The sequence below is a fragment of the Carcharhinus amblyrhynchos genome, chromosome 5 (genome assembly GCF_965287045.1).
Source record: "Carcharhinus amblyrhynchos chromosome 5, sCarAmb.v2.hapA, whole genome shotgun sequence".
NCBI classification, from domain to species: domain Eukaryota; kingdom Metazoa; phylum Chordata; class Chondrichthyes; order Carcharhiniformes; family Carcharhinidae; genus Carcharhinus; species Carcharhinus amblyrhynchos.
The window spans coordinates 3,341,719-3,369,031 of NC_137328.1; the positions used below are offsets into that span (position 1 = coordinate 3,341,719).

At 44.5% G+C, this 27,313-nt stretch overlaps 1 protein-coding gene across 2 annotated transcripts in view; it reads left to right on the forward strand.

Annotated features, from left to right (window-relative positions):
• The first annotated feature begins 895 nt into the window (after positions 1-895).
• The window catches only part of anp32b (acidic (leucine-rich) nuclear phosphoprotein 32 family, member B), a 58,968-nt gene continuing 32,550 nt past the window's right edge, over positions 896-27,313 (forward strand). Inside the window, exon 1 of one of the 2 annotated variants that reach the window (XM_080188348.1) lies at positions 896-1,348. In XM_080188348.1, coding sequence (XP_080044474.1) covers positions 1,301-1,348 — 48 coding nt within the window. In that variant the 5' untranslated portion in view covers positions 896-1,300. Of the gene's footprint in view, positions 1,349-9,125; positions 10,066-27,313 lie in introns of those variants that run through there. The other variant, XM_080188347.1, reaches the window with a different exon arrangement.

Sequence of the window (27,313 nt, forward strand, 5' to 3'; positions counted from 1 at the left end):
GGATTCTATTCTTCTAGTCTAGGAGCCAATGTTCCATCAGAGCGTCATCCAGACTCAAAACGTTGGCTCTATTCTCTCTCAGTGAGAAGTCTCACAACACCAGGTTAAAATCTAACGGGTTTATTTGGTAGCAAAAGCCACTAGCTTTCGGCGCACTGCCCCTTTGTCAGGTGAGTGGGAGTTCTGTTCACAAATAGGGCATATAAAGTCACAAACTTGCTGATCTTCCAATGCAAAGATTTGTCCTCAACCGAGTGTTGCAGACTGGCACATTCCGAGGTCCAGGATTAAGTGCTGAGGGACGCTTTCAAGCTTGGGGCAGCCGCTGCAAAGGCACAATGGGGAAAGGTCACCACTTAAAACCTTTCAACCAAAACAGACTGTGGGGCCAGAAACTGTAAAAAGCACTCGGACTGTGTAACTGTGTGGAACTCTGTAAAAACAGCACACAGTGAAATGTGATGAATGTATATTGTCTCTTCAAGAACTGAATTGTAATAAATCTAATGTCTTGGAACAGAGTAAAGTATTGTAAATATGGCTTTTTTTTGTAATTATTGGAAATGTTGTTTCTGCAATGGTTTATTTCAGAGTATTTATGAACAAAGTATATTTTTAAAAATAAAAAAATTTCAAAGATTCACGCAAGTGAATAAATGTAGCCTGATCTAACAATCATCCCCTTTATTAAAGCTTACACACACTAAGACAGAGATAGATAGATTCTTGATTAATAAGGGGATCAGGGGTTATGGGGAAAAGGCAGGGGAATGGGGAGGAGAAAAATATCAGCCAAGATTGAGGGGCAGAGCAGATTTGATGGGCCGAGTGGCCTAATTCTGTCCCTATGTCTTATGGTCTTTAATGGGGGGGCGGGGGGGGGGTGGTAAATCTATGTCGGTGAAACCAACACAGCAGCTCCAGTCTCCTCCAGGAGTGGGTCTGGTTAGTGGTATGTCCTTGATATTTTGTCATGCCAGTAACTATCGCCTAGAGGGAGTTCGCTCCATGTGCTGACGGTTGCATTTGCAGAGTGCAGAAAGGACAAGCCAGCTGCAAAACATGGATGGCATCAAACCCTTGCGCCGGGGAAGCGAGATGCCGATCGAGATGATTTCCCCGCCCCGCCACCATCCCCCTCTCCCCTTTCCCTCGCTACCGCAGATTATGGCACAAACTCAGGCACCGATCAAGAGCGGCGCAAGCAGCAAAACAAAAAGAAGCGGTGGTTTCTGAAGCTGGAATCCAAAGACTGGGAGATAGGCTGCTCGCAAGAAGCTGCGGGTTTACACACTCAGTGATGGCACGGAGATTGAAATATCGATTGTATATGATTCATGGCGCACTGGTATTTGTAATAATTTATATTAAAATACCTCTCCTTTCCTCTAAATAGATTAACCCGTTCTGCGCCCAGTTTGTGTGTGGCTTGTGTAATAGATTTTTTTATTGCATGCTTTAATAAAACACTGTAATGGCGCTTATGGTCATGTGCTTGTGATTGACAGGAACACAGAGCGGTCTGCCTTAATCTCTGTCTCTCCTTCCTCTTAATTCTTGGGCTTGTTTGCAAGCAGTACCCGCACCTATTCCCCCGTAGCCTAATAAATGTTGACGTGTTAAAATCGCACACTTCCCAAGTGCTGGGATGATTTAATCAGCCGAAATAACTCTAAAATGTGCAGTGTTTGTCCAGGCAAAGACTTACAGTGGGGAGGAGGGTTTAATAAACGTATCTTATGATTTCAACCGCTGATGAAGTGGTTTGAAGCGACAGGATCTAGTCCGTCCTTTCCCAGTGTGTTGGTTTGTGTATATAGATTGAAATGTATCCCACCAAAACAAAAGACAACTTAATAACAAGTAACACATCCATTCGTATCCGGTCAACAAACCCATAGAATAGGACTAACTCAAGATGGTTGAAAATACACAAGGTTTCCATTCATATTAACCACTTGCATTGTTTATGGAGTATTTCAGTGCTGGTAAATAAGGGACCCCTCCATATTTCGCAACCTCTGTTGGGATAACCTTTGTAGAAGTAAAAACGTCCTTCCCAAACAGGAGAGAGAAATTTCCCGCCTACGGTTTTAACAGCCTTCATCTCCCTCACACCCCAGGGGAATTTTGCATTAATTTCAGCGAAAAGTTTCCGTGTAAAAAAAGATCGTGACCGATTTTAATGCAAGATTTTATATTCCATGGGCTTTGCCCTGGCTGCTATCAGATTGAGTGGACAAGATTGTAAAACAATCTATCAACAATTCACACTACCTGTAATATCTAATACAAACGCTACAATCCCTGATAGGGACAGTAAATAACAAACACTTTGGTTAAATCTCATAGCGATTTGTTCTGCTTACTCTCTCTGAGTGGGGGGTGTGAATTAACTTGCATTCCTCTGTGGGGGAAATGCCCCTTTTACGTTTCGGTTAAAATGATACTTTTTTTTGTGTGCTGGCACTTAACTGCAGGAATGTCAAGGTTGCTGAGCTGGAGGCAGCACATCTTGCATTATGTGGATGCACCGGGAGGTGGCGGCTGTGGCTGCTCAAGGTTTTCTGAAAGTAGGTCATTTTGCTTCTGTCCAGCTAATTTCTCGTCCTCAAACCTAAGCAGCTGGGAAGCCCACCTCCTTGTGGATAGCCTTAAAACACAATCCAGCTTAATGGATTCTGATTTCTTGGAAATGGCTTCCAGCATCGTCGTCATTCCTTCCAAATACCCAGTGCAGTGAATCAAACCAGCTCTTCAATGTCATTGCCTTAACCCAGTTAATGTTCCATTGATGCTGCCCGGCTCAACCACACTGGCTGAGGGAATTACAAAATATTATTCATTACTATCATCTTCCAGTCAGATCATCTTGAAGAAAATGACCTGAAAGCAATGTTGACTGGGGCACAATTGTGTTTTTTTTAAATTCACGAACATAAGAACTAGGAGGAGTAGCCCCTTTGGCCCCTGCTCCAGCCTTGAATAAGATCATGGCTAATCTTTTCATGGACTCAGCTCCGCTTACCCGCCTGATCACCATAACCCTTAATTCCTTTACTGTTCAAAAATTTATCTATCCTTGCCTCATCTGCTTCACTGGGCAGGAAATGCCACAGAGTCACAACTGTTTGAAGAAGTTCCTCCTCAACTCAGTCCTAAATCTGCCCCCCCCCCTTATTTTGAGGCCATGCCCCCTGGTTCTAGTATCACCGGCCAGTGGAAACAACCTCCCTGCTTCTAATCTATTCCCTTCATAGTTTTATATGTTTCTATAAGATCTCCCCCCATTCTTCTGAATTCCAGTGAGTATAGCCCCAGTCTACTCAGTCTCTCCTCATAAGTCAACCCTCCCAACTCCAGAATCAACCTAGTGAATCTCCTCTGCACCCCCTCCAGTGCCAGTATATTATTTCTCAAATAAGGAAACCAAAACTGTACTCAGTACTCCAGGTGTGGCCTCACCAGCACCTTTTACAGCTGCAACATAACCTCACTGTTTTTAAACTCCGTCCCTCTAACAATGAAGGACAAAATTCCATTTGCCTTCTTAATTACCTCTGGACTTGCAAATCAACTTTTTGTGATTCATGCACAAGGACACCCAGGTTCCTCTGCACAGCAGCATGCTGCAATTTTTTAACATTTAAATATTAGTCCATTTTGCTGTTATTCTTACTAAAATGGATGACCTCAGATTTATCAACATTGTACTCCATCTGTCACTCACTTAAACTATCTATACCCCTTTACAGACATTCAGTGTCCTCTGCAAACTTTGCGCAACCACACATCTTATGTCATCTGTGAACTTTGACACAGTACACTTGATCCCCAATTCCAAATCATCAATTAAATTGTAAACAATTGTGGTCCCAACACTGATCCCTGAGGCACACCACTAGTCACTGATCGCCAACCAGAAAAACACCCATTTACCCCCACTCTTTGCTTTCTGTTAGTTAACCAATCCTCTATCCATGCTAATACATTACCCATAACACCATGCACCTTTATCTTATGCATCAGCCTATTGTACGGCACCTTGTCGAATGCCTTCTGGAAATCCAGATACACCACATCCATTGGTTCCTCGTTGTCCACTGTGCTCATGATGTCCTCAAAGAATTCCACTAAATTAGTTGAACATGACCTGCCTTTTATAAACCCATGCTATGTATTCCCAGTAGGACAATTTCTATCCAGATGTCTTACTATTTCTTCCTTGATGATAGATTCAAGCTTTTTCCCCACTATAGACATTACGCTAACCGGCCTACAGTTACCTGCCTTTTGTCTACCTCCTTTTTTAAACAGTGGAGTCACATTTGTTGTTTTCCAACCTGCCGGAACCACCTCAGAGTCCAGCAAATTTTGGTAAATTACTACAAGTGCATTTGCTATTTCTCCTACCGTCTCTTTGGTACCCTGAAATGCGTTACATCAGGGCCAGGAGACTTGTCTATCTTTGGCCCCATTAGCTTACCTAACACTGCTTCTTTAGTGATAATGATTGTTCCTAGGTCCTCCCCTACCATAGTCTTCCTGTCATCAATTTTTGACATTTATTTGTGTCTTCCACTGTGAAGACCGACACAAAATACCTGTTCAATGCCTTATGTATTTCCTCATTTCCCGCTATTAAATCCCTCTTCTCATCCTCTAAAGGGCAAATGCTTACCCTTTTTGCCACTCTTTTTATATATTTGTACCTTTGCTATCTATTTTGATATTCTGAGCTAGTTTACTCTCATAATCTATCTTGCTTTCTTTATAGCTTTTTTTGTGGCTTTCTGTTGACCTTTAAAGATTTCCCAGTCCTCTAGTTTGCCATTAATCTTTGCCACTTTGTATGCAAATGGTGACTTTGTTTGGTTTTGCGGTCCCAGGTGTTTGAACGGTTGATTCATTCCAGGCGGCTGAGTTTTACCCATGTTAAAGTACTACAATGATTGGGAAGAGGGGAGGCGATGGTATTATTACTAGAATATTAATCCAGAAACTCAACTAATGTTCTGGGGACCCGAATTCGAAAACCACCACAGCAGAGGGTGGAATTTGAATTCAATAAAAAATATCTGGAATTAAGAACCTACTGATGACTATGAAACCATTGTCAATTGTCAGAAAAACCCATCTGGTTCACTGATGTCCTGTAGAGAAGGAAATCTGCCGTCCTTACCTGGTCTGGCCTATGTGTGACTCCAGAGTCACAGCAATGTGGTTGACTCTCAATTGCCCTCGGGCAACGAGGGATGGGCAATAAATGCTGACCCAGCCACTGACCCCATGTCCCACAAATGAATAAGAAAAGTTTTTTATTCTTGTTCCCTTGGGAAGAAAGATGGATAATTTTCCCTCTTATCCTGCATTCCCTACTGCCTATTGGGTCAGCACCAGTCAAAGATTGTGGTGTTTTTTTCTTAGCCCTCCTAACTGAAACAGTGTAAGTAGGTATATGGCCCAAAGTCTCCTTCTCCCTGCTGGTGGGTGGAGCAGATGGTGAGTAGGCTGAAGTGAAAGGATAATTGGGATAATTATTTTTTTCAGCAAACGGAGAAGTAATTCCTAAACACTCCTAAATGAGCATTAGGATCTTTTCATCTTTGAAATGAACTATCACTCTGCCTTTCATAACCAATTTCCCTCTAGATTCAATGACTACCAGTGAAAAGATATGGAGCTGGACAGGAAATTGAGTTGTTAATCAGATGTGTACATTCAAAAAGCTTTAAAAAAAGCATAGTTTTATAGATATTAATCTCTAAAGAGGTGGAACCCTCATGACATTTAAGAAGGATTTAGATGAGCACTTGAAACACCATAGCATACAAGGCTACGGACCAAGTGTTGGAAACTAGGATTAGAATAGATAGGTGCTTGATGGCCAGCATAGACACAAAGGGCCAAAGGGCCTCTTTCTGTGCTGTAAAACTCTTGTTTTTAAGTACACTGCACGTGTACTTAAAAACAAGTTTTAAAAACTCTTTTTTGGGATGTGGGCGTTACTGCAAGGTTAACATTTGTTGCCCATTCCTAACTGCCCACTTGATCATTTTGTGAATCTTTACAATTGATGATGATTTGAAAATAGTTTTATATTCCAGATTTCTCAATTGGCTTTAAATTCCATCAGCTGCCATGGGGGGATTTAAACCCATGTCCCCAGGGCCTGGATTCCTAGTCCTGTGTCATTACCAGTACACCAGCATCTTCCCCCTCAAAGAGTGGTTAAGTTGCTTTAAATGTACTGAGAGTAACCAGTTCTGTTTGGAACTAGTGCATGCTTGATCTATAATTTAATGTCAATAAAAATACAAGTCCCAACACAAAAAACAACCTGCTAAATGTTGATTTTTATAGAAATGGAAATAAAGTTGATGACTGCTTTGTGGTGATTTTTTAAAGCTGTTATGTGTACAAGTGGATTGTTTGTTGAGTAGTTTCCTAGTATATCAGTAGCGAAGTGGACTCAATCCAATGGAAACAATTGCCATTTGAGAATAGGATTGGATTCAGGCATCCAACTGACTTCATAGAATCCCCACATTGCAGGAGGCCATTTGGCCCATCGAGCCTGCACCAATAACAATCCCTACCAGGCACTATCCCCATAACCCATGTATTTACTCTGTTAGTCCCCCTGACACTAAGGGACAATTTAGCATGGTCAATCCACCTAACCTGCACCTCTTTGGAATTGGGAGAAAACCAGAGCACCTGGAGGAAACCTGTGCAGGCATGTGGAGAATGTGCAAACTCCACACAGTCACCAAAGGTTGGAATTGAACCCGGATCCCTGGCGCAGTGTGAGGTAGCAGTGTGCCACCCTGCTTGAGGATTTATTGCCAGTTCTGGGTTCGGTTGCTAATGAGCACTGTGCAGTGGCAGAACAAAATGGTGCCAACTTACATTTTAGAAGCATATGTCATGTTACCTGATCAGGGACCAACATTGGTCACATCTATTTAAACATTTGCCTCCACAGCTCTCTATCTTACATACAGATAAAGAGAGCACAGTAACATCTGTGTACTGAAGCCTTGCTAACCTATTTGCTATATACATAAAAAAGCAGTATAGTTTCACAACCTTTCCACTCACATACATACAGGGCAGGGTAGGTGTAGGAGGATGCGGCAGCGCGGGCTCGTTGGGCCGAAGGGCCTGTTTCCCGTGCTGGGTTGTTCTTTGATCTTTGTTTAATACTTACATGTTTTCTTTCAGTTCTGTTGTGATAAAAATTTGCAAAATCAAAATGTTCCTTCAAGAGAAAGATTCAATTAGCTAACGGTTAACCCTATGACTAATGAATAGTGAAAAAACCTCCAAGTAATTTAGTTTAGGCCACATTGATTAAAAAACTGAATGAATATCTGGTTGGGGTGAAAATGGGATTGGAGAGCGTAAAAAAAGGTATGAACAATGATCAAATAGTGCGTTAATATGCATGCGTGGAAAATGCTGGAGCCTTGGAAATGTCCCAACAATGAAGGCTTAAGGGTGAATGAAGTGGGATTGTATTATTTTGCACAAACCAATAGTAATAGAATGGTCAACAAGAAAGTTCCCATTCACAGGAAGGACAGAATCTTATCAATAAACATTTTAAAGTGGCTTCCACCCACAAAAATTTCTAAGTTGTAAGTAACTTACGAGTGTTGTATTTTTATTGTGGTAATTATTACCAGTGTAACAAAATGGACACAATTCTAACATCTTTAGCGTGTCAGCATGTGCAGCTTTAAGTTGATGCTCGAAAAGTTTAAAGTTTATTTATTTATTAGTGTCATAAGTAGACTTACATTAACACTGCAGTGAAGTTACTGGGAAAAATGTGTGATAACCAAAGCAGTCCATCAGGATTTCAGAAGTTTGGAGAACCAAGGTGAGCTAATTTAGAAACAATATTTTCTAGACTTGCTCTTGATAGTTCACACTAAGGGATATTTATCATTCACCAGGACAAGGCAGTGATCTTAATTTACATTTACTGGAACAAAGGTACCTCCAATAAGCCCTGTCTCCTCAGTTGAGTTGTGTTAAATGAGAACTGTAGCTTGCTAGTTCTGAGGTGAGACCCATGCTCGTTGATATCTCCTCCTTGTTATGAACTGTAGCTATGATGAAGCTCTGATGAAGGGTCATCTAGACTCGAAACATTGGCTGCATTCTCCCTCCACAGATGTTGTCAGATCTGCTGAGATTTTCCAGCATTTTCCGTTTTTGTTTCAGATTCCAGCATCCGCAGTAATTTGCAGGGGCTTTCTAACCATCTCAGAGGTTTAAAAGATTATTTATTACTGTCACAAGTAGGCTCACATTAACACTGCAATGAAGTTACTGTGAAAATTCCCAAGTCAGCACATCCAGTGCCTGTTTGGGTACACTGAATTTAGCATGGCCAATGCACCTAACCAGCACGTCTCTTGGACTGTGGGAGGAAACTGGAGCATGCAGAGGAAACCCATACGGATGCAGGGAGAACATGCAGGCTCCGCACAGTGACTCAAGCCAGGGATCAAACTAGGGTCTCTGGCGCTGTGATGCAGTAGTGCTAACCACTGTGCCACCGTGCCGCGCTTAATGAAATAAGGTGGAACACTTGTAATTTTGCTTTGTGGAGTTTGTATGTTCTCCCCGTGTCTGCTTGGACTTCTTCTGGGTGCTCCTGTTTCCTCCCACAATACAATGATATGTAGGTTAGGTGGATTGGCCATGATAAATTGCCCCTTAGTGTCCCAAAGATGGAAAGGTGGTGGCACAGTGATTAGCACTGCTGCTTCACAGCGTCAGGGACCCAGGTTTGATTCCTGGCTTGGGCCACTGTCTGTGTGGGGTATGCATACTCTCCCCATGTCTGCATGGGCTTCCTCCGGGTGCTCCAGTTTCCTCCCACTGTCTGAAAGACGTGCTGGTTAAGTGCATTGACCTTGCTAAATTCTCCTTCAGTGTACCTGAGCAGGCACCGGAGTGCAGTGACTAGGGGATTTTCACAGTAACTTTATTGCAGTGTCAATGTAGGCCTACTTGTGACACTAATAAATACACTTTAAAAGATGTATAGGTCAGGTAGATTAGCCAAGGTAGCTGTGTGGGGTTATGGAGATTTAGCAGAGAGTCAGTGCATAGTCGATGGGCCAAATGGCCTCTTTTTGCACTGTAGCGATTCGAGGAATTCCTTGGGATTAAGCATAGAATGAAAGAGTCCTACAGTGCAGACGGAGGCCATTCGGCCCATCGAGTCTGCACAGACCACAATCCCACCCAGGTCATATCTCCATAACCCAATGCATTTATCCTAACTAGTCCCCCTGACACCAGTGCACCTAACCCGCACATCTCTGGAGCACCCGGACCACGCAGGAGAACGTGCAGACTCCACACAGACAGTGACCCAAACCGGGAATCGAACCCGGGTCCCTGGTGCTGTGAGGCAGCAGTGCTAACCACCGTGCCACCCCTCAACGCAGAGTTAATACGCGCTGCTGGCAGAAGCTTTAAATTTGGGGTGATCGCAGATACATGCAAAAGTGCAAAGCGCTAGCTTCATGATTTAGAGACAGGAGTCTGCTGAAGGGATGCAACACTAATAAAAAAAAGACACATTTTGGTCCATGGAATTCATTCGCCCCCAAAAGAAATTCAAGTGTTTTGCTTTAAAACAAAGTGCAGCAGAATTTGAAAGCGAAGAGCGTTGTAGAAAAATTAACCGGTGGCTGGCTTCGGGGAGGGAAATACTCCTTTAAAACATTCTGGGATGTGGGTGTGTGTTTGCTACACTTGAAATCCATCAGAGGCAGTAGCGAGTCTTTATTGCCACCCATGGTTCCCCTGCACATTCACAGCTCTGCTCCTGTTTGGCGCCGGGGAAAGAGAGAGAGAGAGAACTTGGCGTTTGGTCACATTACCGACACACTGAGAGTAGATCGACAAACTGACTCCCTTGCCCTGGAGTACAAATTCATCATTTTAACCAATTGAAAAATATACATATATATTTTTTTAAAAATGGACATGAAAAGGAGAATCCATCTGGAACTTCGGAACAGAACACCGTCTGATGTAAGCCTTCCCACCCCCCCTTTCCTCAACTGTAATTTTGTAACTAAGATTATATTTGGTGCTAGTTTTGTTGGCGTTACTTTCTTTTAAAAAAATTAAGGTAGCTGTGACCCTTTGGTGACCACATAGTTTCCATTTTGTTTATTTAGTAGCGGGATCGCCGTCATGTTATTTCTTTTTTTTGAAATATCAGATTCTGGGAAGAGGAATGGGTGTAAATTTTTATATAGGATAAAAATAATGTGTACGTAGCCCAGAAATATATAGATGTAAGTGCGAGTCTAGTGCGGTTTGAGCGAGGCGGGAGTTGCTGTTATGTTGCAGTTTAACTCTTTGAAAGCTGGATATTATTTTTGCCCCCCTTCTCTCACCACCCCCCCGGAGGTGCTGAATAAATGAGAACTTTCTACTGTAGTGGGAGGTGTATCTCACCTCGGGACATGGAAGGTTGTGGAAGAAAGAGATTGTTTCTCTCTCTCTCCTCTCACTCTCTGGTTATTTTGTGCATTGCTTTGGAAGCCATATTTGTAACATACAGTCAGGGCGCCCTTTTAAAAAAAAGAACGGGGGGGGAGGGGGTATTTAATCTCCACAGAGTTATATTTTCCATTTGGAAAAGAAAAGTTGTTGCATTTTCTTGTTGACGAAGCTCTCGCTCTTGCCCCGAATTTTCCGGTGGAGTTGGATCGTGTCCTATCACCTAAAATTACCACGCTGGTCATTTCTAGCGTTCCGCGAATGGTTTGTCACCAGGGTTAAATATTAAATCGGGTGATCCAGGGATAATTTGTCACATTTTGTTTTTTTTTAAAAATAAAACTTCTACAATCGTCCCATTGTTTTCAAATGTAAAAACAAGGGGTGGGGGCTGTGAGGGAGGGGGAGAGGTTGCAGTTTAGTTTATTCGATGCGGGGGTCAAATAATTCGCAAAAGGTCGCTTTCCTCAGTAAACTTTTTTTTAAAAAAGGGGAGAATTTCAGTGTGTCGTTTCCTCTGGCGTAGCGAACGGCGGAACCCGTCACACACACGGCATACGGTTTCCAAAACGGTGTTTTCTGCTCTCGGATAAAACGAGGCGGGTTATCAATAACCGGTGGGATATGCGAGGCTGCCCCCCTCTCCCCTTTGATTTGGAGGACCGGGGGGGGGGGGGGGGGGTTGAAAAAAAAATAACTGGAACCGGCGGCGGTGCGAAGGGAGAATCTCCAGCTCTGTACTTTGAGAGTTCGCCATGTTGGTGGCACGTTTCTCTCCTCCCCCCTCCAGACGCCACTTTAAAGTCCTCCAAATCAAGAGGTTGGGGGGGACACATTTGCAACACGACAATAATTTTAAGAAAAGTTTTTTGGAATTTGATTAGACGATGGGGGGGGGAGGGTGCTTATATCTTTAGAAAAAAAGAACCCGCACATAAACACGTATACACATTGTATAATACATGCTGCTTCCCCGTTGTGGCGAAGCAGTCTTTCCTCCGGTGCTCTGTGTGTCCGGTGATGAGCGGGCTTGCGATGCTGAGGCAGGGCCGGCTCCTTGAGTGAGTGGACTGAGTGAGAGTGGCGGGTGAAGTGGTTACATTGTAACCCCGGGGCCGGGGGCCTTGTCAGTTTCACCATTGTTGATGGAACGCGCCTTTTGCTACATCGCGTTCCAAATGGAACCTTCAGAGGCGCCGCCAAAGTATCCTTCCCCGGAATGTATCCATTCTGCAAATGTCGCCGCCACCGCCTCCCAATCCTTTAAAGGGAAGTCTGTGCGTGTGTGTGTACTGGGGGGGGGGGGGGGGGGCAGAGAAAAGGCTGACGTCACCTGAGAGAGAAATAAAATCCATATTTTTATAAACTTGCCCCCTTCTTATTTTTAACTTTATCTCCCTGAACCTCTACCCTTTCCCTCCCCAGTCGCACCCCTTCCTCTCCCCCCCCCCCCACTCACTTCAGCAAACGCAGCACCCTCAAAGTTCGCAGCAGAAAGGCAAGCTGCGTAGATTGAAATACACTGCAGTTCAAACCCATCAGCTGGGTATCGCACCGTAGGTAGGTAGGTAGGCAGGCAGATAGGCTGGTCAGCATCCCAGACAGGCGAGGTTAAACCTCTGGGACAGGAAAGCGTTGAGAGCAAAATACTGCAGATGCTGGAGATCTGAAACTAAAAAAAACAGAGGCGTCGGGGAAAAGGTCTGGCAGCCTTTTGTGGCGAGTGAAACAAGACTTAGCGTTTCCAGTATGACTTCTTTGGAACGAGTGTAAAAGGAATGGGGAATGAGCCTGCCATGGATTACCGGGCTCTCCACTTCTTGAGTTTTTCTGAAATGGAGGAAGAATTTTTTTTTTAAACTCCAGATTTCAGGAATCTTCCAGGATTCTATAGACTCTGGAACAGTCCCTGCAGATTGGAGGGTAGCTAATGTCACTCCAATATTCAAAAAGGGAGGTAAAGAGAAAACAGAGCATTATGGACCAGTAAGCTTAACATCAGTAATGGGGAAAATTCTTAAATCCATTATCAAGGACTTTAGAGCAGAGTATTTAGAAAGCGGTGGCAGGATCTGACAGAGTCAGCATGGATTTATGAAGGGGGAAATCAAGCTTGACAAATCTGTTGGAATTCTTTGAAGACGTAGCGAGTAGAGTTGACAAGGGGGAGCCAGTCAGTGTGGTACGTTTGGACTTTCAGAAACTCGTGCATAAGAGATTACCGTGCAAGGTTAAAGCACATGGAATTGGGGAAAGTGTGTTGAGATGAATAGAAAATTGGTTAGTAGAAAGGCAACAGAGGAGGAATTAATGGGTGTTTTACAAATTGGCAGACAGTTAGTACTGGTGTGCCACAGGGATCAGTGCTGGGTCCCCAGCTATTCACTATATAAATGATTTGGATGAGGAAACAAAACGTAACATCTCAAAGTTTGCAGGTGATACCAAGTTGGGTGGGAGGGTGAACTGTGACAAGGATGCAGAGATCCTTCAGGATGATTTGAACAGATTGGGTGAGTGGGCAAATCAATGGTCCATGCTGTATAACTTGGATAAATGTGAGGTTATTCACTTTGGAAGCAGAAACAAGATGACAGATTACTACCTGAATGGCTGTAAATTGGGAGAGGGGAGTGTGCAGAGGGATCTGGATGTCCTTGTACACCAGAGGGTAAGCGTGCAGGTACAGCAGGTGGTAAAGAAGGCAAATGGTATGTTGGCCTTCATTGCGAGAGGTTTTGAGTACAGGAGCAGGGATGTGTTGTTGCAATTATACAGGGCCTTGGTGAGGCCACATCTAGAGTATTGTGTGCAGTTTTGAACTCCTTTTCTGAGGAAGGATGTTCTTGCTCTCGAGGGAGTGCTGCGAAGATTTACCAGGCTGATTCTTGGGATGGTGGGACTCATGTATGAGGAGAGAGTGGCTAGGTTTGGATTGTTTTCATTGGAGTTCAGATAAATGGGGGGGGGGGATTCATGGAGACTTATAAAATTTTCACAGGACTAGACAGGGTAGATGTTCCTGATGGTGGGGGAGTCCAGAACCAGGAGTCAAAAGCCTGACATAAGAACATAAGAAATAGGAGCAGGAGTAGGCCATCTAGCCCTTCGAGCCTGCCCCGCCATTCAGTAAGATCATGGCTGATCTGTCTTGGCTCAGTTCCACATTCCCGCCCTCTCCCCATAACCCTTAATCCCCTCTCTTATCAAAAACCCATCAACTCGCGTCTTAAAAATATTTAGCGAGGCAGCCTCCACCACTTCAACGGGCAGAGAATTCCAGAGATTCACCACCCTTTGAGTGAAGAAGTTCCTCCTCAACTCCGTTCTAAACCGCCCCCCCTTTATCTTGAGGCTGTGCCCCTTAGTCCTACTGTCCTTTCTGAGCGGGAAGAGTCTCTCCACCTCTATCCTATCCATCCCATTCATCATCTTATACGTCTCAATGAGATCTCCCCTCATTCTTCTAAACTCTAACGAGTACAAGCCTAATTTATTCAGCCTCTCCTCATAGCTCAACCCCCTCAACTCCGGCATCAGCCTAGTAAACCTCCTCTGCACTCCCTCCAAGGCCAAAATATCCTTGCGTAAGTACGGCGCCCAAAACTGCACACAATACTCCAGCTGCGGCCTCACCAATGCCCTATACAGCCGCAGCAAGACCTCCCTACTTTTATATTCAATCCCCCTCGCGATGAAGGCCAGCATCCCATTTGCCTTCCTGACCACCTGCTGCACCTGCAAGCTGGGTTTTTGCGACTCATGCACAAGGACCCCGAGGTCCCTCTGCACTGTCGCCTGCTGCAGTTTTTCTCCATGTAAGTAATAATCCTTCCTACCATTATTCCTACCAAAGTGGACCACCTCGCACTTGCCAACATTAAATTCCATTTGCCATTTCCTGGCCCATTCGCCCAGCCTATCTAGATCCTTCTGTAGACTCTCCCCACCCTCCGCACAATTTGCCTTTCCACCAATTTTGGTGTCATCAGCAAATTTCAACACCCTACACTCGGTTCCCTCCTCCAGATCATCTATGTAAATGGTAAATAGCTGAGGCCCCAGCACCGACCCCTGGGGCACTCCACTAGTCACCATCCGCCAATCCGAATAGCACCCATTGACCCCCACTCTCTGCCTCCTATTTGACAACCAGTCCTCTATCCACGCTAACACCCTACCCCCAACTCCATGCCCCCTGACCTTCTGTAATAACCTCTTGTGAGGTACCTTGTCAAACGCCTTCTGAAAATCCAGAAAGACCACATCCACCGGCTCTCCTCTATCCACCGCCCTAGACACATCCTCATAGAGCTCCAGTAAATTTGTCAGACATGACTTCCCTTTAAGGAAGCCGTGCTGCGCCTGCTCTATCAAGCAGTTCCCCTCAAGATGCCTCGCTATTTCCTCCTTGATGACGGATTCTAACATTTTACCTACAACAGACGTTAAACTAACCGGCCTATAATTCCCCGCCTTTTGCCTGGCACCCTTCTTAAACAACGGCGTAACATTAGCCGTTTTCCAATCTTCTGGCACTTCCCTGGAATCCAGCGACGTCTGGAAAATAACCACCAAGGCATCCGCTATCACCTCCGCCATTTCTTTCAGGACCCTCGGATGCATTCCATCCGGTGCTGGGGACTTGTCCACAATCAGCCCCTCCAGTCTGTCGAGCACCGCCTCTCTAGTAACAGTCCTACCACCTTTCCATCTCTAACATCCGGCAAATTATTCACGTCCTCCTCCGTGAAGACCGAAACAAAAAAGTTATTCAAGACCTCCGCCATATCCCCATCCCCTACCACTAGGTCCCCCTTCTCATCCTCTAAGGGACCAACGTTCACCCTAGCCAGCCTTTTCCTTTTAAATATTTATAAAAACTCTTGCTATCCTTTTTTATATTAAGCGCTAGCCCAGCTTCATAGTTTCTCCTACCCTCCTTTATCAACTTCTTTGTCAATCTTTGTTGACATTTAAACCTCTCCCAATCCTCTTCTCGCCCACTACTCTTAGCTACTCTAAACGCCTCCGCTTTTAATTTAACACTTTCCTTCACCTCCTTCGTTATCCACGGCTTATTACCTCTGACGATTCAAGGTAGACCATTTAGGGTAGAGGTGAGGGGTCATTTCTTCAGCCAAGGAGTGGAGAGCCTGTGGAATTCATTACCACAGGAAATAGACACCCTGCAGTGCAGGAAGAGGCCCTTCGGCCCATTGAGTCTGCACCAACCACAATCCCACCCAGGCCCTACCCCCATATCCCTACATATTTTTAGCCACTAATCTGTCTAACCTACATATCTTAGGACACTAAGGGGCAATTTAGCATGGCCAATCGACCTAATCTGCACATCTTTGGACTCTGGGAGGAAACCGGAGCAGCCGGAGGAAACCCACACAGACATGAGGAGAATGTACAAATTCCACACAGACAGTGACCTGAGCCGGGAATAGAACCCAGGTCCCTGGAGCTGTGAAGCAGCAGTGCTAACCACTGTGCTACCGTGCCACCCAGCAAATAGTTGATGCCAAAACATTGAATGTATCCAAGAGGTGGCTGAATTTGCACTTGGGGTGAATGGGATCAAAGGTTATGGGGAGAAAGCAGGATTAGGCTAGTGAGATGGATGATCAGCCATGATCGTAATGCAAGGTGGAGCAGACTCGAAGGGCCAAATGGCCTCCTCCTATCTTCTATGTTTTATGCTGGATCCTGAAATGTGGCAGTGCCCAGGAGTCGATCCCTCATCAGAGTGACCATTTTGCACAATGGTTAGCCCTGCTACCTCAACAGCACCAGGGACCCGGGTTCAATTCTGGCCTTGGATCTCTGTCTGTATGGAGTTTGCACATTCTCCCCGTGTCTACTTGGGTTTCCTCCAGGTGCTCGGGTGTCCTCCCACACGCCAAAGATGTGTAGGCTGGATGGATTAGCCGTGGTAAATGTATGGGGATACGGAGATAGGGCCTGGGTAAGATACACACTTGGAGAGTTGGTGCAGACTTGATGGGCCAAATGGTCTCCTGCATTGTAGGGATTCTATGGTTTGTGTTTGTTTGAGCATTATTTCTGGAAATCTATACTAATAGATGTTTTCCTTCAAGGAGTGCAGTTTCAGTTCCTCTTGACCTGTGTTAGGTTGAGTTACACAGGGGGTGCCAATGTTTTCGCTATAGTCCTTGGATCTCTACGCTGTTCCGGTTTCGGAATCTTGCGTATCCTTGATTACCAGTCTGCACCATTGGCAGCTGTGCCTTCAGCTGCCTGGACCCTAAGCTCTCAAATTTGCTCATTAAATATCTCACCTTCTTCAAGATACTTTTTAAAAATCTAGCTTTTATGCCTTAATATCGCCTATATTTTGGAACAGTGTTAAGTTTTGTTTGGTCCCCTCCTGGGAAGTGGCTGGAGATCTTTTATTTATTTTTATTCATTCGTGGGATGTGGATGTCACCAGCTGGGTCAGAATTTATTGCCCTTGCGAAGGTGGTGATGGAAAGGTGATATAGGCCCAAGTCAGATGGTGAGTGGCTTGGAGGGAAACTTCCAGGTGATGGTATTCCCAGGTATCTGCTGTCCTTGTCTTTCTAGAAGTTAGAGGTCATGAGTTTAGAAGGTGCTGTCAAAGCAGCCTTGGTGAATCGCTGCAGTACATTTTGTACACACTGCTGTCACTGTGCATCAGTGGTGAAGGGAGAGAATAGAACCATAGAATCCCTACATGCACAAGGGGGCCATTCAGCCCATTGAGTCTGCAGCAACTCTCTGAAAGAATATCTTACCCAGGCCCGCCCTATCCCTATAACTCCACACATTTAAGAACATAAGAAATAGGAGCAGGAGTAGGCCATCTAGCCCTTCGAGCCTGCCCCGCCATTCAATAAGATCATGGCTGATCTGTCGTGGCTCAGTTCCACATTCCCGCCCTCTCCACATAACCCTTAATCCCTTCGCTTATCAAAAACCCATCAACCTGCGTCTTAAAAATATTTAGCGAGGCAGCCTCCACCACCTCAACGGGCAGAGAATTCCAGAGATTCACCACCCTTTGAGTGAAGAAGTTCCTCCTCAACTCCGTTCTAAACCGCCCCCCCTTTATCTTGAGGCTGTGCCCCCTAGTCCTACTGTCCTTTCTGAGCGGGAAGAATCTCTCCACCTCTATCCTATCCATTCCATTCATCATCTTATACGTCTCAATGAGATCTCCCCTCATTCTTCTAAACTCCAACGAGTACAAGCCTAGTTTATTCAGCCTCTCCTCATAGCTCAACCCCCTCAACTCCGGTATCAGCCTAGTAAACCTCCTCTGCACTCCCTCCAAGGCCAAAATATCCTTGCGTAAGTGTGGCGACCAAAACTGCACACAGTATTCCAGCTGCGGCCTCACCAATGCCCTATACAGCTGCAGCAAGACCTCCCTACTTTTATATTCAATCCCTTTCTATGGCTAATTCACCTAATCTACACATCTTTGGACAGTGGAAGGAAACTGGAGGAAACAGGCAAGGGGAGAACGTATAAACTCCACACAAATAGTCGCTCAAGGTCGGAATTGAACCTGGATCCCTGGTATTGAGAGGCAGCAGTGCTAACCGCTGTGCCATGTTTGTGGATGGGGTGTCAATCAAGCTGGCTACTTTGTCCTTGATTGTGTTGAGCTTCTTGGGTGTTGTTGTAGCTGCACTCGTCCAGGCAAGTGGGGACTATTCCAGCACACTCCTGACTTGTGCCTTGAAGATTGGGGGAAAGGCAAATTGTGCGGAGGGTGTGGAGAGTCTGCAGAAGGATCTAGATAGGCTGGGCGAATGGGCCAGGAAATGGCAAATGGAATTTAATGTTGGCAAGTGTGAGGTGGTCCACTTTGGTAGGAAGAATGGTAGGAAGGACTATTACTTACGTGGCGAAAAACTGCAGCAGGCGACGGTGCAGAGGGACCTCGGGGTCCTTGTGCATGAGTCGCAAAAACCCAGCCTGCAGGTGCAGCAGGTGGTCAGGAAGGCGAATGGGATGCTGGCCTTCATAGCGAGGGGGATTGAATATAAAAGCAGGGAGGTCTTGCTGCAGCTGTATAGGGCATTGGTGAGGCCGCAGCTGGAGTACTGTGTGCAGTTTTGGGCGCCGCACCTGCGCAAGGATATTTTGGCCTTGGAGGGAGTGCAGAGGAGGTTTACTAGGCTGATACCGGAGTTGAGGGGGTTGAGCTATGAGGAGAGGCTGAATAAACTAGGCTTGTACTCGTTAGAGTTTAGAAGAATGAGGGGAGATCTCATTGAGACGTATAAGATGATGAATGGGATGGATAGGATAGAGGTGGAGAGACTCTTCCCGCTCAAAAAAGACAGTAGGACTAGGGGGCACAGCCTCAAGATAAAGGGGGGGCGGTTTAGAACGGAGTTGAGGAGGAACTTCTTCACTCAAAGGGTGGTGAATCTCTGGAATTCTCTGCCCGTTGAAGTGGTGGAGGCTGCCTCGCTAAATATTTTTAAGACGCGGGTTGATGGGTTTTTGATAAGAGAGGGGATTAAGGGTTATGGGGAGAGGGCGGGAAAGTGGAACTGAGCCACGACAGATCAGCCATGATCTTATTGAATGGCGGGGCAGGCTCGAAGGGCCAGATGGCCTACTCCTGCTCCTATTTCTTATGCTCTTATGTTCTTATGAGTCAGGAGGTGAGTTACTCACCACAGAATTCCCAGCCTCTAACCTGCGCTGGTAGCCACATTATTTATATGGCTGATTGATGTGCTAAAATACTCAGTAAATACAAATGGTTGTTTTAAATCCATGCAGCCAGCTTTAACATTGTTGATTCAGATCTTTTTAAGTTAAATTAGAAGTTTAATTCCAGATGCTTGAAACCTGCCGCCCAGCCAGAGCATTTGTGGTTGAACTGTATGAAAATAGTGAAGTCACTAACAACTTCCACAGTGTAAGTAATGGTCTCTTTATTGAGCCAGGTTTGGTCAAACTGTCAAAAAAACAAGGCTAATACTTCCAGTGCAGTACTGAGGGAGTACTTCACTGTCAGTGATACTATCATTGAGAGGAGATGTTACACAGAAACACAGAAAATAAGAGCAGGAGTAGACCTTTCAGCCCCTTTAACCTGCTGTACATATCAATATGATCATCTATCTCAACTCCATACTCCTGTGTTCTCTGCGTACCCCTAGATTTCCAGACAGTAAAGAAGTCTATTTCCTTCTTAAGTATATTCAGCAACTTTGTCTCCGCAGCCCTCTGTGGTAGAGAATTCCATGGGTTCATCACCCTCTGAGTGAAGAGGTTTCTCATCGTCTCCAGTCCTGAACGGCCTCCCCCATTATCCTGAGATTGTGACTTCCTTTGTTCGAGTTCCTCCGCCACCCCTCCTTCCCACCCCCACCACTCCACACCACCCCTTCCCCAGCCTGTGAAAACATCATCCCTGCATCCAGTTTATCCAACCCTGTCAGAAATTCATATGTTACAATGAGAAGCCCTCTCATTCTTTTAAACTCCAATCAATACAGGCCCACTCAACCCAATCTCTCTTCTTATGACAATCCTGCCATCACAGGAATAGCCTGGTAAACCTTGGCTGAGCTCCCTCCATGGCAAGTATATTTTTTCTTAAGTAGGGGGACCAAAACTGTATACAATATTCCAGGTGTGATCTCACCGAGGAACCGTACAGCTGCAGTGAGACATCCTTGCTTCATACTCGAATCCTCTTGCAATGAAGGCCACATACCTTTTGCCTTCCTGTTTGCTGTACCTGCATGCTTGCTTTCAGCAATTGGTGCACAAGGACATCTAGGTCCCTTTGTATGTCAACATTTCCTAATCCTTTACCATTTAAGTAATACTCTGTCATTCTGTTTCTCCAGCCAAAGTTTCCTACCAAACACTTATCCATGTTGCACTGCATTTGCCATGTGTTTGCCCACTTACTCAACTTATCCAAATCGTTATAGAGTTTCTTTACATCCTCCTTACCAATTGCCTTCCCGTCTAGTTTTATGTAGTCAACAAACTTTGAAATATGACATTTTGTTCCCTCATCCAAATTCTTGATGTGAATAGCTGGAGCCCAAACACTGATCCCTGCGGCACCCCATTAGTCACTGCCTGCCACTCCGAAATAGACCCATTTATTCCTACTCTGTTTTTTGTCTACTAGCCAATTCTCAATCCAATCCAATATATTACTCCCAATCCCATGTTTTAATATTTCACACTGACCTCTTAGGTGGGACTTCATCAAAGGCTTTCTGAAAATCCAAATACACCATATCCACTGGTTCTCCCTTATCTGTTCTACTAGTTACATTCTCAAAAAGCTCTAGTAAGTTTGATTTCCCTTTCATAAATCCATGTTGACTTTGACTAATCCCATTGATGTTTGCTGGCTGTCCTATTATCATATCCTTTATAACAAACTCTAGCATTTTTCCCACTCTGATGTTGGGATAACTGGTTTGTAATTCCCTGTTTTCTCCCTCCCTCCCTCTGTTAAATAGTGTGGTTACATTTGCCACCCTCCAATCTGCTGGGACTGTTACAGAACGTCAGAGCGTTGGAAGTGCCAACTGATCCATCTACCTCTGCAATGGATCCTATGTCTCACTTGGTGTGAGTTAGGACGAGGACAGCAGTGTTTTGGATGGTCTCAACTTTATAACATAGAATGTGGAGAAGCCAGGACTGTGCTGGATTAGTTGAGTGTAGCGATAACAAAGTCATGGATGAGGATTTCATTAGTAGATCATTTGATGGTGTCAGGTGATATTATGGAGGTGGAAACGTGGTCTTAGTGGTGGTGTGAAGTCACATGTGACACCAAATTTGCAACAGTCTGGCACAGCTTCAGATAATTGTTAGAAAGAAAAATGGAGTCAATGGTTAGGGATTGTGGTTAACATGCTGTGAAATCTTCCCAAATGAATGGTTCGAACCAGACCCTTCTGGTCAAGCTACTGAAGCTTAGTGGTCTCTGAGTCAAGATTGAGTGACACAACACCAGGTTAAAATCCAACCAGTTTATTTGATAGTAAACCCACAAGCTTTCAGAAACGCTGTTCCGAGTGCAGTACTGAGGGAGTGCTTCTTACTGTGAGACTTCTTACTGTGTTTACCCCAGTCCAACGCCAGCATCTCCACATCAAGATTGAGTGTTCAGCTCCCATTCCAGAGGTTCAGACCCACAATTAAGGATGATGGCTCTCTGGCAGTACTGAGGGAATGCTGCACTGTCAGAGGTCCTGGTTTTCAGTTGAGGTGTTAACTGAGGCACGTCTCCCCTCTTGGGTGGACATAGAAGTTTCTGAGAACTCCTAGTATTTAAAAATGACCAACATCACTACAGCAGATAACGTTTGTCATTTGTTGGATCTTGCTGTGCATGCATTGCCTGCTACACCACTAATGTTGTAACAATGACTTCAACAGTATGTGACTGAGTGTAAAGTGCTTCAGGACATGTCAAGGTTGTGGAAGGTGCTGTGAAAATGCAAGTCTTTCTTTCCTCCACTAGATTTGGTGCCACAATGACCCTGGTAAGGGGGTAGAGACTGAATCATTCTATTGACATGGTATTTCCCACATTCCAGCTGTTCTGAATGACATATCTTTTAAAATTCTTTTCATTGTTAGGTGTGGTGCTGCTGCAGTTCTGTGTTTCTGACTGTGCAAAGCTTCCTGCGTTACTGGATTGCTGCCACGATTCTCCCTTGTACACTCTCTGTGTCAAGGGCTGGAATTTATAGCTCACAGTCTAATCGGGACAGGAAAATATTCCACCAGTTGGGTTTCTTTAAGTTTAGAAAATGCTCACATTTATGTATCACCTTGTCACCATCCAATAATATGTATGATTAATTCAGATGGTGGCTTTTCAGCTCCTTGTGTTCTTCTCACCTCAGTGTAGAACCATAGAATCTCTACAGTGTGGAAGGAGACCATTCAGCCCATTGAGTCTGCACTGACCATAATCCCACCCAGTCCCTACCCCCATAACCCCATGCATTTACCCTAGCTAGTCCCCTCTGACACTAAGGGGCATGTTAGCGTGGCCAATCTACCTAACCCACACATCTTTGGATTATGGGAGGAAACCGGAGGATCAGGAGGAAACCCACGCAGACACGAGGAGAACATGCAGGCTCCAGACAGACAGTGACCCAAGCTGGGAATTGAACCTGGGTCCTTGGTGTTGTGAAACAGCAGTGCTAATCAGTGTGCCACTATGTGTTCCTAAAGGGGGTGCTGAGGCCACTGTTTATTGCTTCTAACCATGTCTTCATGAAGATCATCTATTTCCGCCTCTGTAACATGACTCAACTTTGTCTCATCCCATTTGTTACCTTGAGACTATTCCACAGCTCTCCTGGCTGGTCTCTGTAAATGCTGTGATTTGTATCTCCATTGACAGCAGGTCCCCTTCACCGATCACTCCGTGTACTTGCTGACCCACATTAACCCCTAGTTGAACAACCTTTGAATCTTATTGTTATCATCCTTGTTTTCAAATCCCTCTATAGCCTTGTCCTTCCCCTTTCTCTGTGAACTCCTCCAACCCACAGCCTTCTGCACTCCTCTATTTCTGGCCTCTGTTTTAATCACTCTACCATCAGTGACTGTACCTTCAGCCACCTGAATCCTAAGCTCTGAAATTCTCCCCCTAACCCTCTCCTGTCTTCCTCTAACTCTGTCTCTTTCCTCCTTGAAGAAACTCTTTAAAACCTATCTCTTTGACAAAGCTTTTAGTCATCTGACCTAATATCTGCTTATGTGGCTCTGTGTCACACTTTATAATGCTCCTATGAAGAGACTTGAGATGTTTCATTATGATAAAGGCACTATATATTGTCAGTTTAAACTGTTTTTGTTACAAATATTACCAAAACAAATTATCTGGTTATTATCATATTGCTGTGTGTCGTATCTTGCTATGTGCAAATTCACTGCTATGTTTTCTACATTATAAGTTCATAAGATATAGGGACAGAATTAGGCCGTTCGGCCCATCAAGTCTGTTCTGTCATATGCTCATGGCTGATATGCTGCTCATCCCCATTTTCCAGCCTTCTCCCCATAACCCTTCAACCCATTACCAATTAAAAATCTGTCTAACTCCTCCTTAAATTTACTCACTGTCCCAGCATTCACTGCATTTTGGCAGAGCAAATTTCACAGATCCACAACCCTTTGGGAGAAATAGTTTCTCCTCAACTCTGTTTTAAATTTGCTACCCCTTATCCTAAGACCATAACTTCTTGTACCAAGATGCCCCACAAGAGGAAACATCAGCTCCATGTCTACTCTATCCATACCTTTTATCATTTCCTACATCTATACCTCAATTTGATCTCCCCTCTCTTTTAAATTCCAGAAAGTAAAGGCCTATTAAAATAGGCCTATCAAGGAATCTTTAACACTATTTAAACAGCTAGCTAGCAAACTTTATTTCACCATTTCTTCGAAACGATGACACCACTCATGAAACATTGCAATGAACTTTGTATTTAGAATTGCAGGTTAGGGTTGATTGGCCATACTAAACTGTGCCTTAGTGTCAGGGGATTAGCAGGATAAATACTTGGGGTTACAGGGATAGGTATTGGGTGGGATTGTTGTTGGTGCATGCTCGATGGGCTGAATGGCCTTCTGCATTGTACAGATCCTATGATTGTGTTCAAGGCCGAAGTGAGGCTTAAACACACGATCATAGGAACAACTTTTTTTATTTGTTCATGGAATGTGGGCAAATTGGCTAGACCAACATTTATTGCCCAGCCCAAATTGTCCCCTGAGAAGGTGGTGGTGAGCTGCCTTCCTGAACAGCTGCAGTCCATGTGGTGTAGACACAGCCACAGTGCTGTTAAGGAGGCAGATCCAGGATTCTGAGCCAATGGTGAAGGAAAATAACATTGGAACGTAGGAATTCAGAGTAGGAGTTTACAACCTGGGACCTTGAGACTGCTCGAGCATTCAACAAGATCCTGCCTATCCAATCTTGGCCTTAATTCCACTTTCCTTTTTAGTTCCATACCCTTGACTCACCTAGAGCTCAAGAATCTGTATAGTGAGCCTTGGATACATTAAGTAGCTCTGCTTCTGCTGGTTTTCTCAAGTAGCAAATTCCAAAGTTAGACTCTCTGAGAGAAGGAATCCTCCTTTCCATCTTAAATCAGGGCCAATTATTTTGAAGCTGTGCCCCTACTTTTACATCCCCGCCCCATGAGGACAAAGTTCCTTTCAGTATCTACCCTGTCAAACCCCTTCAGAATCTTATATCTTTCAATCAGATTGTCTCTCATCCTTTAAATTACAAACATAATCAGCCTAAACTGCTCTACCTTTCCTTCTAAGACAAACCCCTTCATCCCAGGAATCAGCCCAGTGAACCTGCCTCCAATACAACTATATCCCTTCTTAAATAAAGAGATCAAAACTGGATGCGATACTCTCATGTGGTCTCACCAATGCCTTACAGTTGGAGCAAGACCTCCCTACTTTTATACACAATTCCTCTTGTAATAAAGTCAAACATTCCATTGTACTTACTTGCTGCACTTCAATGCTAACCTTTCCCTGCTATATGTCGAAGGACACCGAGGTCCCTCTACACGGCAGTAGTGGTGATGTATTTCCAAGTCGGGATGGTTTGTGACTTGGAGAATAACATGTGGGTCGTGGTGTTCCCATGAATTTGCTGCCCTTGTCCTTCTAGGTGGTAAAGGTCATGAGTTTAAAAGGTGCTATCGAAGGAGCCTTGGTGAGTTGCTGCAGAACTACAAAAGGTTGTGAATGTAGCCCAATCCATCACGCAAACCAGCCTCCCATCCATTGACTCTGTCTACACTTCCTGCTGCCTCGGCAAAGCAGCCGGCATAATTAAGGACCCCATGCACCCCGGACATTTTTCTATCTTCTTCCATCGGGAAAAAGATACGAAAGTCTGAGGTCACGTACCAACCAACTCGAGAACAGCTTCTTCCCTGCTGCTGTCTGACTTTTGAATGGACTTATCTTGCATTAAGTTGATCTTTCTCTACACCCTAGCTATGACTGTAACACTACATTCTGCACTCTCTCCTTTTCTATGAAGGATATGCTTTGTCTGTATAGCTTGCAAGAAACTATACTTTTCACTGTATTTAATACATGTGACAATAAATCAAATCAAACCAGTGCATCTTGTGTACGGTACAAACTATTGCCACTGTGTGCCAGTGATGGAGGAAGTGAATGTTTGAGGTTGTGGATGGGATGTTAATTTAGGGAGCTGGTTTGTCCCAGAACCTGTTGAAGTTCTTGTGTTGTTGGAGCCACACTCATCCAAGCAAATGGAGAGTATTCCATCACACTCCTGACTTGTGCCTTGTAGACGGTGGACAGGCTTTGAGAAGTCAAGATGTAAGTTACTCGCCACAGAATTCCCAGCCTCTGAATTGCACTTGTGGACACAGTGCCGTCATACATAGAGAATGAGGCCATTCAGCTCTCTCTGTGCTGGCCCTTTGAAGGAGCTATTCAAATAGTCTCACTCCCGTAGTTCTGCAAATTTTCCTTTTTAAATATTTAACCAATTCCTTTCAAAAGTCAGTACTGAATCTGCTTCCACTCTTGAGCAGCGCATTCCAGATCAAAGAAAAAAAAAATCTCATCTCTGGTTTATTCATATTCTTTTTCTTACTGTCCTAATTATTTGTTTTACCATGGGGTCATAGAGGTTTACAGCATGGAAACAGGCCCTTTGGCCCAGCTTGTCCATGCCGCCAAGTTTTTACCATTAAGCTAGTCCCAATTGCCCATGTTTGGTCCATATCTCTCTACACCCATTTTACCCATATAACTGTTTAAACGGTTTTTAAAAGGCAAAATTGTACCTGCCTCTACTACTACCACCTCTGGCAGCTTGTTCCAGATACTGTGTGAAAAAATTGCCCCTCTAGACCCTTTTGTATCACAAAAACGACAGTGTCACAGTGGTTGGCACTGCTACTTCACAGCACCCAGGTTCGATTCCCGGCTTGGGTCACTGTCTGTGTGGAGTTTGCACATTCTCCCTGTATTTGCATGGGTTTCCTCCGTGTGCTACGCTTTCCTCACAGTCCAAAAATGCGCTGGTTAGGTGAATTGGTCATGCTAAATTTCCCTGTGTTCCCGAACAGGTGCTGGAGTGTGGCGACGAGGGGATTTTCACAGTAACTTCATTGCAGTATTAATGTAAGATTACTTGTCTCTAATAAATAAACATTTACATTTTGTATCTCTCTCCTCTCACCTTAAACCTCTACCCTCTAGTTTTACACTCCTATCTTTGGGAAAATATGTTGACGATCTAGCTGATCTATGCCCTTCTTTATTTTACAGACCTCTATAGATCACCCCTGAGCCTCCTATGCTCCAGGAAAATAAAGTCCCAGTCTATCCAGCCTCTCCTTATAACTCAAACCATCAAGTTTCGGTAGCATGCTAGCAAATCTTTTCTGCACTCTTTCCAGTTGAATAATATCCTTTCTATAATAGGGTAGCCAGGACTGTATTGTACCAAGTTGCTAACTTTTTATGATTCAGGCAAGGACACCCAGATCTCTCTGTATCTGCAATGTCTCCATTTAAATTGTTCGTTTCTATTCTTTGTGCTGTATTGGATAACTTCACATTTTTCCACATTATGCTCCTTCTGCCACATCTTTTTGCCCACTCACTTTATCTATATCCTTTGCATACTCTTTGAATCCTTGTCAAAGCTAAACTTCCCATCCATCTTTGCGTT